The 14959-nt window shown below is 43.1% G+C and overlaps 1 protein-coding gene across 1 annotated transcript; it reads left to right on the top strand.

Annotated features, from left to right (window-relative positions):
- The first annotated feature begins 676 nt into the window (after positions 1 to 676).
- LOC128704988 (toll-like receptor Tollo) lies at positions 677 to 5814 on the top strand. Its single transcript, XM_053800204.2, has one exon. It carries the CDS (start codon positions 879 to 881, stop codon positions 4563 to 4565), a length of 3687 nt encoding a protein of 1228 aa, XP_053656179.2. The 5' UTR covers positions 677 to 878; the 3' UTR covers positions 4566 to 5814.
- Positions 5815 to 14959: the final 9145 nt, after the last annotated feature.

Genomic DNA, 14959 nt, shown 5'->3' with positions numbered 1-14959 from the left:
ATTACTCACAGAATAGACAAAAGGAGATTGTGAGTATGTGAGTCAAGTTTTTGAGGCGCACCTCAACGTTGAGCTGTCCAGCCAAATGTGCTATTTGCGTTGAATGGTACAAGTTACCGTATTCAACGCTAGGGACCATAAACGAGGCACATTCCCCGCTGGTCGATATTCTTAATAGCTCGCTGAATGCTCATTCCTCCGCCAGAAACAACTTTAAACGTGTAATGATATATATATATATATATATATATATATATATATATATATATATATATATATATATATATATATATTATACAAAATATACAGTTATTTTATGGAGACATCTATGACTATATATTTTCTTGGACTAAGGTAATTTAATTTATATTTTAGACCTGTAGACGTAGTTTTTTGATCCAAAAACTACGTCTATGTATATTCCGAAACGTTTCGGAATATACATAAACCTTGTACGTGTGTCTTATTAACTCATTACCGAGGATCAAGTTTGATCCAAGGGAAAGGAGGACGTGGTATCAAGAGCCCTTCATCAGTAATAAGACTTTGAAGGGAATAAATATACGAGTGAGGACGTGCGTACGATGGCAAGACTTTGAAGGGAATAAATAAATATCATATGGGTAAGGGTGTGCGTACGATAATTCTTCCCGCTAGTCGGTCACTGCCGACACAAGAGGCAGACAGCAGCTGCGGCGCTGCAGCGGGAAGACAGTATGAGTTGAGCCAGTGGGAGGGACGGATCATGACGCTCCTCCGCCTCTCACTGCGGTAATGTTGGTCCGAGTCAAGTTGAAGACTCCGCAACTTCCCTCCCGCCTGCAGGAATGTCTCTCATGGCATTTCCACTCGCAGTAAAATAACCCTGGACAATCAAAATGTGGAGTGCGAGATTTTGGGATGGCAGGGCGCTGCTGTTCATGGTGTGGCAAGCGGTGGTGCGCTGCGAGGGTCTGGCTGTGCGATACAGCGCCGCAGAGTGCGAAAGTCAGGTCCTTAGTGAACGTGAGAGAGCGCTTACCTGCTCCCTCAAGACCCTGGACAATGACATGAGGGTTGCTAACTTGAGCGACATCCCAGTGGATAGTGTAGTGAAACTATCCCTTAAGTGCAGTGAGGTGTATTACTATCAGAGTGTCTTAACGCCTTTCACTCTGTCGGGCTTCGTCAGAGTAAGAGAACTCAATGTGGAGTATTGCAAGATTAGTGAAATAGACGATAACACATTTATAAACCTTAGAAATTTAAGAAATTTGACTTTACGGACTAAAAATTCTGACTGGCCGGTGATGAGTCTTACAGCTAAGCCAGATGTGTTCCGTCCTTTGCAGCAGCTAGAGCGGCTAGATCTAAGTGCTAACAATATCTGGGAGCTGCCAGCTGGCGCTTTCTGCCACCTTGCCACCCTCAAACTGCTCAATTTAAGTCACAACCACCTACAAGATATCACGCAGCTGGGGTTCGGGGAAGGAGGAGGAGGCGTTGACAGAGGGACACTGTCTCCATGCCGCTCTGATGTCAGCTCTCTCGACCTCTCCAACAACGATGTCACTGTGTTGGTGTCCGCCTCGCTACAGGGCCTAGGACGTCTCCAACACCTTTTCCTCCAACACAACGAACTCGGCAAAGTGGATGACAATGGTTTCCACGGTCTTAACAGTCTGCGTACGCTTGATATTTCCCACAACAGACTGGTAGCGTTGCCTGAGGACGCCTTCCTGCACACTCCTGGCCTCATGTACTGTCGAGCTAAAAACAATTCCCTCTCTGGACTAGCGCCGGGGCTCTTTCGTGGCTTAGAGCACCTAGTTGAGCTGGATCTTTCTCATAATGAGCTCAAGTCTGAGTGGCTGACTTCTTCCATCTTTCAAGGATTAATCCGCCTGATGCTACTGGATCTCTCTTACAACAAGATCTCGCAACTAAACCAACAGGTCTTCCGCGATCTTTACAACGTGCAGGTTCTCAGACTCTCGCACAACCAGTTGCAGACCCTGCCTACGGCAGCATTCTCAGCCTGCGTCAACCTACACACTTTGGATTTATCCTACAATCAGTTAACAAGTATCCCAGACAGAGCGTTCCAGGGAGTTAATGTACTGAGTTTCCTAGCGCTGGATAACAACCAGATCAGCGACGTTGGCGCAGCATCACTCAGCAACCTCACAAGTCTGGAAGATCTTAACCTTAATGGTAACCAACTGACGGTAATTCCTGCAGATGTGGGTCACCTGCGGTACCTCAAAACACTAGATCTCGGAGAGAACCAGATCACCTCCTTGGAAAACATACCCGTCAAGGGCCTACAGTTCCTGTACGGGTTAAGGCTCGTCAACAACAAAATTAGTGGCAACATTACGAAAGATACGTTCAATGATATACCTTCCCTCAAAATACTAAATTTAGCAAAGAATTCTATAACGCATATTGAAAGTGGAACCTTTGATAATAATCTGAACCTTCAAGCAGTTCGACTCGATGCAAATATGCTTACAAGTTTTAGCAATTTATTTGAAAACCTTCCGAATTTAGTGTGGTTAAATGTGTCTGATAATACCATAGAAATGTTTGATTACCATTTTATTCCTGTGAGTCTACAGTGGTTAGATCTACATAAAAATAAAATAAGTGAATTGGGAAATTATCTTGAACGTCACGATTTAAATTTGCAAACTCTGGATGCTAGTTTTAATAAATTGCAATATATAAATAGCATCCAAATCCCAGATAGTGTGCAGTTGTTATTTTTAAATGACAACAGGATATCAGTGGTTGAACCTTTCACTTTCTTTAAGAAAGCTAATTTGACTCGTGTGGATCTCTTCGCTAACCAGCTTTCTAAGATGGACATGTCAGCCTTGAGATTGTTAGAACTTCCGGCTAACAAGTCCTTGCCGGAGTTCTACCTTGGAGGCAACCCCTTCGTCTGTGACTGCAAGATGGAGTGGTTGCAGAGGATCAATGGCTTGGAGCATGAACGCCAAAACCCTCGCATCATGGACCTGGAGAGCATTTACTGCCAGATGCCCTTTGCTCGCACGGGAGCCTTCATAGCTCTTGTGGAAGTCAATCCTTCACAGTTCCTCTGTCAGTACGAGACTCACTGCTTCGCTCTGTGCCACTGCTGCGAGTTCGACGCCTGTGACTGTGAGATGACGTGTCCTGATGGCTGTGGGTGTTACCACGACCAGTCGTGGAGATCCAATATTGTGGATTGTTCACTGCAGGACGTGCAACAAGTGCCAGAACGCATCCCAATGGATGCCACGCAGGTTTACCTTGATGGTAATGATCTTAGGAACCTCTCCTCCCACTCATTCATCGGACGTAAGCATCTTCAAATTTTGTACGTGAATGCTTCTAATGTCAAAACACTTGACAACGGAACTTTCAGTGGACTAACACGACTGACTGCACTGCATCTGCAGGACAATCTATTGGAGGCACTAAGAGGCAACGAGTTCCAGGGGCTGCAAGGAGTGAGGGAACTGTACCTCCACAACAACCATCTACGGTACATTCATCAACATACCTTTGCAACACTCTCTCACCTTGAAATCCTGACACTCCACAACAACCAACTGATCAACTTCCCCGTGTGGCGACTAGTGGACAATCCCTACCTCAGCCGCGTCTCCCTCAGTGCCAACCAGTGGTCATGTCAGTGTCAGTTCGTCGAATCCTTCGGTATCTGGCTCACAGGGAACGAGCGTAAAGTCTCTGACGGCCGGGATATCAAATGCTACACTGACGAGTCTGAGGAGGAACCTGGATTGTACATCATGGATTTCAATGCCACTACCTGCATGAATACCACTTCCTCGTCTACCGTCATACAACCCATCGTTCTGGACAACTTGTTGCATCCAGTGATTGCCACATGTGTCGCCTTTGTGGTGATAGTTCTGCTGATACTATGTGTCCTGTATCGCAGTACTATACGAGTGTGGATCTACTCTCACTGTGGCTTCAGGATGTGTCACAAGGCTACCAACACTGATGACAGGGACAAGTTGTTCGATGCCTTTGTCTCCTACAGCTCCAAGGACGAGGGTTGGGTGAATCAGGTCCTCGCTGGGGAGCTCGAGAGAGGCGAGAGGCCCTATCGTGTCTGTCTTCACTACAGGGACTTCCCGGTCACTGCCTACATCGCAGACACGATAGTAGAAGCAGTGGAATCTTCCCGCCGCACCATCATTGTCCTCTCTAAAAATTTTATAGAGAACGAATGGTGTCGATTCCAATTCAAGAGTGCCCATCACGAAGTATTTAAGAAGAGACGGCAGCGTCTGATTGTCATTGTCTTAGGGGAGATCCCTGCGAGAGATCTGGATCCTGATCTCCGCCTCTACCTCAAAACCAACACCTGCATTCACGCCAGTGATAAACTCTTCTGGGATAAGCTGAGATTTGCAATGCCAGACGTGCAAAACAGTCAACGAGTGGTACACACCTACAGTTCAATCCCGGAGAGGTCCTCCTCCACCACCAACAAGTACAGTGTTAACAGCCCAGCGTCTATACACCATAACCTTCACGGGGGATCCGATGCTTACTGGGCGTAGGACACTGAAGGGCTCTGCTTATAAATGTCCGCCTGAGTTCTGTTTATAAGTCTACAAGAGGGCGATGTTTCATTGTATATTTATACATGATAGAGCTCTGTGGTTACATAGAGTTCCGATGGAAGAGTATGTATCAGGCTCTATTTGTAAGAGCCAAGTGCCATGGGCTCTGCACCAGTGTTTTATAGTGTTAAAACAGAGCCCTTTAAGTGTGCCAAGTGGCTGTGTTGAACGATATATGCGAGAGATATATAAAGCTTTAAAGTGACAAGTGTTAAAGTGGTTGATTCCTATCTGAAATGTCCAGAAATACTAAAACAAACCATTGAAACGTACGCCATGAAAATTTCTGCAAACCTAATTGAGCCTAGCAAGTGTTGCGTGTGAAAAGGGGGGGGGGTTAAACCCTAATTTGTACATTATGGAGGTTTGTATATGTTATTTATCTCCATCAATGACCATACAACATCTAGTCATATATATTATGTATGAAATTCAAGACCTGGCTAGGCTCTAATTCCTTTTAAAATAACAATCTTTATATACAACGAACAATCGTGTCAGCAAACCTTTTTTAATGGCAACTATCTACTGTTCAATGCTTCTTTTGTAAGTGTGCTGAAGGGGGGAAAAAATCATACAACTCGGGTCGGTATTGTGTCATTGTCACTAAACGAAAAACAAGAATGCAAATTTTTTTTTAATATGCATAACTGTTGTGGTGTGTGGGTGTGGTGATCATACAGGCGAGCAGTTACTAGCTTATCCAAGAACAATCCTATATTAAGAATATTTTGTGTGTTTTGGACATTCTGGGAAAAATATCGTTCATTTCATGCACAGAGAGTGAGAGATAGAGAGAAATATTTTCATATATATATATATGTCGAGCCGAATAGGTAAAACTGGTCAATTACCAAGAACTCATTCAAAATTAAGTCCTTTCTAAAATTTTCTCTTATACGTTTAAAGATATATTTTTTTCATTAATGTCGATGTAAAAATTTATAATTTTGCACCAAAAGGAACTTAGAAAACTTACCTGACCTTATAACAAGAACTAAATATATTTTAGATTTGTTTACAATAATTTAATACTAAACAAACACAGTGAAATATATTTTTTTCGTTAGGTTCAGAATGATTTTGGCAAAATTATTGCATACACAAATTTTCACTTGTCCTATATGGCAAGATGAACGTTGCTATTTAAGCCAAGATGGCAAGTTCTGCCTATTCGGCACGACATATATATATGTATATATAATATATATATATATATATATATATATATATATATATATATATATATATATATATATTTATTACATTTCTTTTGTAAGTCATTGTAAAGTTTATTCATTATATCTGCCTTCATTCTGGGTTTATGAAGCACATCCACCAGACTCCTGTGTGTGCATTGTGTGGCTGATGTTGACATAGGTTCATGAGCACCTCAAACATGTCCTCATAATGTGGTTGGGATCTGTTCTGGTCACTGACGTGGTTGGGATCTGTATCACTGTGGTTGGAACCTGTCCTTATTACTGTGGTTGGAACCTGTCCTTATCACTGTGGTTTGGACCTGTCCTTATCACTGTGGTTTGGACCTGTCCTTATCACTGTGGTTTGGACCTGTCCTTATCACTGTCGTTGGGACCTGTCCTTATCACTGTCGTTGGTACCTATCCTTATTACTGTGGTTTGGACCTGTCCTTATCACTGTGGTTTGGACCTGTCCTTATCACTGTCGTTGGGACCTGTCCTTATCACTGTCGTTGGTACCTATCCTTATTACTGTGGTTTGGACCTGTCCTTATCACTGTGGTTTGGACCTGTCCTTATCACTGTGGTTTGGACCTGTCCTTATCACTGTCGTTGGGACCTGTCCTTATCACTGTGGTTGGTAACTGTCCTTATTACTGTGGTTTGGACCTGTCCTTATCACTGTGGTTTGGACCTGTCCTTATCACTGTCGTTGGGACCTGTCCTTATCACTGTGGTTTGGACCTGTCCTTATCACTGTCGTTGGGACCTGTCCTTATCACTGTGGTTGGTACCTATCCTTATTACTGTGGTTTGGACCTGTCCTTATCGCTGCCGTTGGGACCTGTCCTTACCGTGATACGGGTGAGCTCAAAGGCTCACTGTGACCTCTCAATCTATCATCACAGTGACAAGATTGAGCTCAAGGCTCTGTGACCTCTCAATCACAGTGACATGATTGAGCTCAAAGGTTCTCTGTGACCTTTCAGTCTATCACAGTGACATGATTGAGCTCAAGGCTCTGTGACCTCTCAATCTATCATCACAGTGACATGATTGAGCCCAAAGGCTCTCAGTGACCTCAATCATCAGTCACATGACTGAGCTCAAAGGTTCTCTGTGACCTCTCAATCTATCATCACAGTGACATGATTGAGCTCAAAGGTTCTCAGTGACCTCAATCATCACAGTCACATGACTGAGCTCAAAGGTTCTCTGTGACCTTTTCAATCTATCACAGTGACATGACTGAACTCAAAGGCTCTCTGTGACCTCCTCACCTCTGACATGATCACTATGAACAAAGCGAACGTACACTTACACGCTTCTAGCTAAATCAATGTTGCGTCCAATTTCTAACATATTGATGGAGGTAAAAACATCCAATGATCTGCTAACTGTTTTCTACCACGGTTTTGCCCACTTGATCTGTGATAATACCAAAGTCATATACAACTTATTTAATATGTGTAAATACTTTTTTTATACAGAATAACTTTTTTTTCCTTTTGTAAGATAATGTACATAAATTACTGTGTAAATAAAAATTCAATGGGCAATACTAGTTTTTCCATATCTTTTTTTTTTTTTTTGACTATCTGGGAATTTCGAAAAAATTATGTATTCTTGGTTGGTTAGGTCACTATGTTTCAAGTATAATTCTAAAGAGGTGGAATGGTTGTTAGGTAAGACATATACCATAGTTAGGCCTCTTTATGTCCAAATGTTGGGCCTACAGAGTAGGCTTCTTGAGTCGAGTACTTTCCTGTACTAGACTCGAGAAGCCTACTGTGTGAGCGAATTTTCTGGAAATAAAGATAACTGTTGTACATGTGTCTTACCTAACAACCTGTCTGTATTTTATACCACTTTAATATAGAGGTGGAATGGTACTGGCAACGTAGTAACGAGGCGCAGTAACGAGGCGCAGTAGTTAGCCACTGCACGAACGGAATAATTATCGGAGATATAAACACACAAGAAATTTCCTTCCAACACATAATTGTAGGTATAAAAGATATTTCTGTTACCCTTATCTTTTGAGGCCTAGCTCCTAGGCCTATTGTGTATCCACATTTGCTACAGTCCCTGAGGTACACAAACTAGCCACAACCATCCATAGGATGGATATGAGGTACGCAAACTAGCCACTACCACCACATTATGGACATGACTTACACAAACTAGCCACTGCCATCCACAGGATAGACATGAAGTAAACCATACCACGGGCGGGGATAGAACCCGCGGTCATAGAGTCTCAAAACTCCAGACCGTCGCGTTAGCCACTGGACCAGCTAGCCACAATAAGATTCATCCAACTAGGTATATGTATACACCATAGGAAGGTTAGCATAGGCCACCACTGTGGCCACAAATGCAAGTTTTTACAGACGAATCTCCAGCTAGCGTGGCCGTGACGAACTCTAGCTCAAGTCCCCTCAAAGCCGTCAACATGACTCACGAAATCGTAATGACACGATTGCAAACAAACCATACCACGGGTGACGGTCTGGAGTTTTGAGACTCCGATCGCGGGTTCTAACCCCACCCGTGGTATGGTTTGTTTGCAATCATGTCATTAAGATTTCGTGAGTCATGTAGACATGAAGTACACAAACTAGCCACTACCATCCACAGGAGGGATATGAGGTACACAATAAACTAGCCACTACCATCCACAGGATGGATATGAGGCCCACAATAAACTAGCCACTACCATCCACAGGAGGGATATGAGGTACACAATAAACTAGCCACTACCATCCACAGGATGGATATGAGGTACACAATAAACTAGCCACTACCATCCACAGGATGGATATGAGGTACACAATAAACTAGCCACTATCATCCACAGGATGGATATGAGGTACACAATAAACTAGCCACTACCATCCACAGGATGGATATGAGGTACACAATAAACTAGCCACTATCATCCACAGGATGGATATGAGGTACACAATAAACTAGCCACTATCATCCACAGGATGGATATGAGGTACACAATAAACTAGCCACTACCATCCACAGGATGGATATGAGGTACACAATAAACTAGCCACTATCATCCACAGGATGGATATGAGGTACACAATAAACTAGCCACTACCATCCACAGGATGGATATGAGGCCCACAATAAACTAGCCACTATCATCCACAGGATGGATATGAGGTACACAATAAACTAGCCACTACCATCCACAGGATGGATATGAGGTACACAACAAACTAGCCACTACCATCCACAGGATGGATATGAGGTACACAATAAACTAGCCACTACCATCTACAGGATGGATATGAGGTACACAATAAACTAGCCACTACCATCCACAGGATGGATATGAAGTACACAATAAACTAGCCACTACCATCCACAGGATGGATATGATGTACACAATAAACTAGCCACTACCATCCACAGGATGGATATGAGGTACACAATAAACTAGCCACTACCATCCACAGGATGGATATGAGGTACACAATAAACTAGCCACTACCATCCACAGGATGGATATGAGGCCCACAATAAACTAGCCACTATCATCCACAGGATGGATATGAGGTACACAATAAACTAGCCACTACCATCCACATGATGGATATGAGGTACACAATAAACTAGCCACTACCATCCACAGGATGGATATGAGGCCCACAATAAACTAGCCACTATCATCCACAGGATGGATATGAGGTACACAATAAACTAGCCACTATCATCCACAGGATGGATATGAGGTACACAATAAACTAGCCACTATCATCCACAGGATGGATATGAGGTACACAATAAACTAGCCACTACCATCTACAGGATGGATATGAGGTATACAATAAACTAGCCACTACCATCCACAGGATGAATATGAGGTACACGATAAACTAGCCACTACCATCCACAGGATGGATATGAGGTACAAAATAAACTAGCCACTACCATCCACAGGATGGATATGAGGTACACAATAAACTAGCCACTACCATCTACAGGATGGATATGAGGTACACAATAAACTAGCCACTACCATCCACAGGATGGATATGAGGTACACAATAAACTAGCCACTACCATCCACAGGATGGATATGAGGTGCACAATAAACTAGCCACTACCATCCACAGGATGGATATGAGGTACACAATAAACTAGCCACTACCATCCACAGGATGGATATGAGGTACAAAATAAACTAGCCACTACCATCCACAGGATGGATATGAGGTACACAATAAACTAGCCACTACCATCTACAGGATGGATATGAGGTACACAATAAACTAGCCACTACCATCCACAGGATGGATATGATGTACACAATAAACTAGCCACTACCATCCACAGGATGGATATGAGGTACACAATAAACTAGCCACTACCATCCACAGGATGGATATGAGGTACACAATAAACTAGCCACTACCATCCACAGGATACTGGGTCACAAACTAGGAAATCTGACAGTAAAATCTAATCTAAACGAACAAGTATATCAAAGGTATATCAGATACGAACACAGGTTGTATGACTCTCACAGAGACATACAGAATGACGGTGTATTTACAGTATAATAATTAAAAATTACAATATTAAAACGAGCAAGTTGACGATGATACATGTATGAGGATACTCTGGAAAACACTGACATGAGAAACACAGGTGTGTGTGTGTGTGTACTCGCCTAGTTATGGTTGCAGGGGTCGATTCATAGCTCCTGGTCCCGCCTCTTCACTGGTCGCTACTGGGCCACTCTTCCTGCTGCAGGAGCTTAATCATACCTCGTCTTAAAGCTATGTATGGATCCTATCTCCACTACACCACTTCCCAGACTGTGTGTGTGTGTGTGTGTGTGTGTGTGTGTGTGTGTGTGTGTGTGTGTGTGTGTGTGTGTGTGTGTGTGTGTGTGTGTGTGTGTGTGTGTGTGCTTATAAAAGATTCAGCTATTTTTTTACTAGTGGAGATGAGGTAGAATGCAGCCTTAGTGACCCCAAGTGCTGTATGACCCTGACGGGTTTAGCGCTACCCCCATCATTACCCTCGTCAAGACGAGTCTTTAAGTCCAACAAAACCAATTAAGTCTAAAACATGAAAACAAATTTACTAAAAGAAAATTATTTCACACGAAAAGAAGATTTTTCACAATTACGATTAATGTATTTTGGAGTTAATGGCCCCCGCGACCTGTTCCCAGACCTGACCTGACATGATCTGATCAGACCTGACCTGACCTGACTAGACTAGACCAGACCAGACCTGACTAGACCAGACCAGACCAGACCAGACCTGACCAGACTAGACTAGACCAGACTAGACCAGACCTGACTAGACCAGACCAGACCTACTAGAATAGACCAGAATAGAGTAGATCTGACCTGACCAGACTAGACCAGAACAAACCAGACTAGACCAGACCAGACCAAACTAGACCTCGCCAGACTAGACCAGACCAAACCAGACTAGACCAGACCAGACCAGACCTGACCAGACTAGACTAGACCAGACTAGACCAGACCTGACTAGACCAGACCAGACCTACTAGAATAGACCAGAATAGAGTAGATCTGACCTGACCAGACTAGACCAGAACAAACCAGACTAGACCAGACCAGACCAAACTAGACCTCGCCAGACTAGACCAGACCAAACCAGACTAGACCTGACCAGACCTACTAGACCTGACCTGACCAGACTAGACCAGACCAAACCAGACCAGACTAGACCTGACCAGACCAGATTAGACTATACCTGACCAGACTAGACCAGACCTGACCTGACTGATAACCTTCAGTCTGGGTCAGAACGTTAAGACTGATGTACTGCCTAGCAAGGGCCAGTAGGCCTCCTGCAGTGCTCCTTTATGTGATATGTCAGGCTTGTTTCAATGAACGGAGAAGAGCACCTTAATGGCGGTGGAGGCTCTTGATCCATGGAAGCTGAGCTCCCCCTCACCCACCCACTCCTTCCAGGAATATGGCGTGACCTTGGGCAGGGTATGTGACCTAAGGCAGTACATGGTGACCTTGGGAAGTATATATGGCCTTGGGTAGTATATGTGACCTTAGGCAGTATATGTGACCCTGGGCAGTATATGTGACCTTGGACAGTATATAAATAACCTTAGGCAGTATAGTGACCTTGGGCAGTATATGTGACCTTGGGCAGTATAGTGACCTTGGGCAATATATGTGACCTTGGGCAATATAAGTGACCTTGGGCAGTATATGTGACCTTGGACAGTATGACCTTAGGCAGGGCCTTGGGTAGTATATGTGACCTTAGGCAGTATATGTGACCCTGGGCAGTATATGTGACCTTGGACAGTATATAAATAACCTTAGGCAGTATAGTGACATTGGGCAGTATATGTGACCTTGGGCAGTATAGTGACCTTGGGCAATATATGTGACCTTGGGCAATATAAGTGACCTTGGGCAGTATATGTGACCTTGGACAGTATGACCTTAGGCAGTATATGATGACCTTGGGTAATATGTGACCTTGAGCAATATATGTGGTCTTGGGTAGTATATGTGACCTTAAGCAGTATATGTGACCTTGGGCAGTATATACATAACCTTAGGCAGTATGGTGACATTGGGCAGTATACATAACCTTAGGCAGTATGGTGACCTTGGGCAGTACATGACCTTGGGCAGTATGTGACCTTGGGCGGTATATGCGACTTTGCCCAGTATGTGTTGCGTGTGTTGTGGTAGGCATACTGTCTACAGTGTGACCTTGGGCAGTATGTGACCTTGGGTAGTATATGTGACCTTGGGCAGTATATGTAACCTTGGGCAGTATATGTAACCTTGGGCAGTATATATAACCTTAGGCGGTATGTGTGACCTTGGGCGGTATATGCGACTTTGCCCAGTATGTGTTGCGTGTGTTGTGGTAGGCATATTGTCTACAGTGTGACCTTGGGCAGTATGTGACCTGACCTTTGATAGCATATGGGATGACCTTGTGTGTATACGACGTGACCTTGAATAACCTATGCCTATCCTGGAAATACCAGACTATCCTGGAACATGACTCACGAAATCGTAATGACACGATTGCAAACAAACCATACCCCGGGCGGGGTTAGAACCCGCGGTCAGAGAGTCTCAAAACTCCAGCCCGTGTCATTACGATTTCGTGAGTCATGTTGACGGCTTTGAGGGGACTTGAGCTAGAGTTCGTCACGGCCACGCTAGCTGGAGATTCGTTTTTAAAAGTTGCATTTGTGGTCACAGTGGTGGCCTATGCTAACCTTCCTATGGTGTATACATATACCTAGTTGGATGAATCTTATTGTGGCTAGCTGGTCCAGTGGCTAACGCGACGGTCTGGAGTTTTGAGACTCTATGACCGTGAGGGTTCAATCCCGGCCGGGGTATGGTTTATCCTGGAATATATTGCATGGCAGACTAGAAAGAGAAGCACTGCAGAAGGCCTACTGACCCCAAGTGCCAATATACATACAGACAGACATACATACATATATATATATATATATATATATATATATATATATATATATATATATATATATATATATATATATATATATATATATTGTGGCACTTCAATACCCAAGTGTTACACATGTGTCTTGACACAGTGTGTTACACATGTGTCTTGACACTGTGTTACACATGTGTCTTGACACAGTATTATAATGCTACACATGTGTCTTGACACAGTGTGTTATACATGTGTCTTGACACAGTATTATAGTGCTACACATGTGTCTTATCAAAGACACCCAGGTGTTGTACATGTGTCTTATTCATCAATAAAGATACCCAGGTGTTGTACATGTGTCTTATTCATCAATAAAGACACCCAGGTGTTGTACATGTGTCTTATTCATCAATAAAGACACCCAGGTGTTGTACATGTGTCTTATTCATCAATAAAGACACCCAGGTGCTGTACATGTGTCTTATTCATCAATAAAGACACCCAGGTGTTGTACATGTGTCTTATTCATCAATAAAGACACCTAGGTGTTGCACATGTGTCTTACATCAATAAAGACACCCAGGTGTTGTACATGTGTCTTATTCATCAATAAAGGCACCCAGGTGTTGTACACGTGTCTTATTCATCAATAAAGGCACCCAGGTGTTGTACACGTGTCTTATTCATCAATAAAGACACCCAGGTGTTGTACATGTGTCTTATTCATCAATGAAGACACCTAGGTGTTGTACACGTGTCTTATTCATCAATAAAGACACCTAGGTGTTGTACACGTGTCTTATTCATTAATAAAGACACCTAGGTGTTGTACACGTGTCTTATTCATCAATAAAGTCACCCAGGTGTTGGACATGTGTCTTATTCATCAATAAAGACACCCAGGTGTTGTACATGTGTCTTATTCATCAATAAAGTCACCCAGGTGTTGGACATGTGTCTTATTCATCAATAAAGACACCCAGGTGTTGTACATGTGTCTTATTCATCAATAAAGACACCCAGGTGTTGTACATGTGTCTTATTCATCAATAAAGACACCCAGGTGTTGTACACGTGTCTTATTCATCAATAAAGACACCCAGGTGTTGTACATGTGTCTTATTCATCAATAAAGACACCCAGGTGTTGTACACGTGTCTTATTCATCAATAAAGACACCCAGGTGTTGTACATGTGTCTTATTCATCAATAAAGACACCCAGGTGTTGTACATGTGTCTTATTCATCAATAAAGACACCCAGGTGTTGTACACGTGTCTTATTCATCAATAAAGACACCCAGGTGTTGTACATGTGTCTTATTCATCAATAAAGACACCCAGGTGTTGTACATGTGTCTTATTCATCAATAAAGACACCCAGGTGTTGTACACGTGTCTTATTCATCAATAAAGACACCCAGGTGTTGTACATGTGTCTTATTCATCAATAAAGACACCCAGGTGTTGTACATGTGTCTTATTCATCAATAAAGACACCCAGGTGTTGTACATGTGTCTTATTCATCAATAAAGACACCCAGGTGTTGTACATGTGTCTTATTCATCAATAAAGACACCCAGGTGTTGTACACGTGTCTTATTCATCAATAAAGACACCCAGGTGTTGTACATGTGTCTTATTCATCAATAAAAACACCCAGG

This window comes from Cherax quadricarinatus, chromosome 97 (assembly GCF_038502225.1).
Source record: "Cherax quadricarinatus isolate ZL_2023a chromosome 97, ASM3850222v1, whole genome shotgun sequence".
Lineage (NCBI taxonomy): Eukaryota > Metazoa > Arthropoda > Malacostraca > Decapoda > Parastacidae > Cherax > Cherax quadricarinatus.
The sequence above is the reverse complement of the archived record's forward strand: the minus strand, read 5'-3'. Positions and strand labels throughout refer to the sequence as shown.

Excerpts from the sequence above, each read along its gene's own strand:
- LOC128704988 (XM_053800204.2), top strand. The coding sequence starts at position 879 with ATGTGGAGTGCGAGATTTTGGGATGGCAGGGCGCTGCTGTTCATGGTG.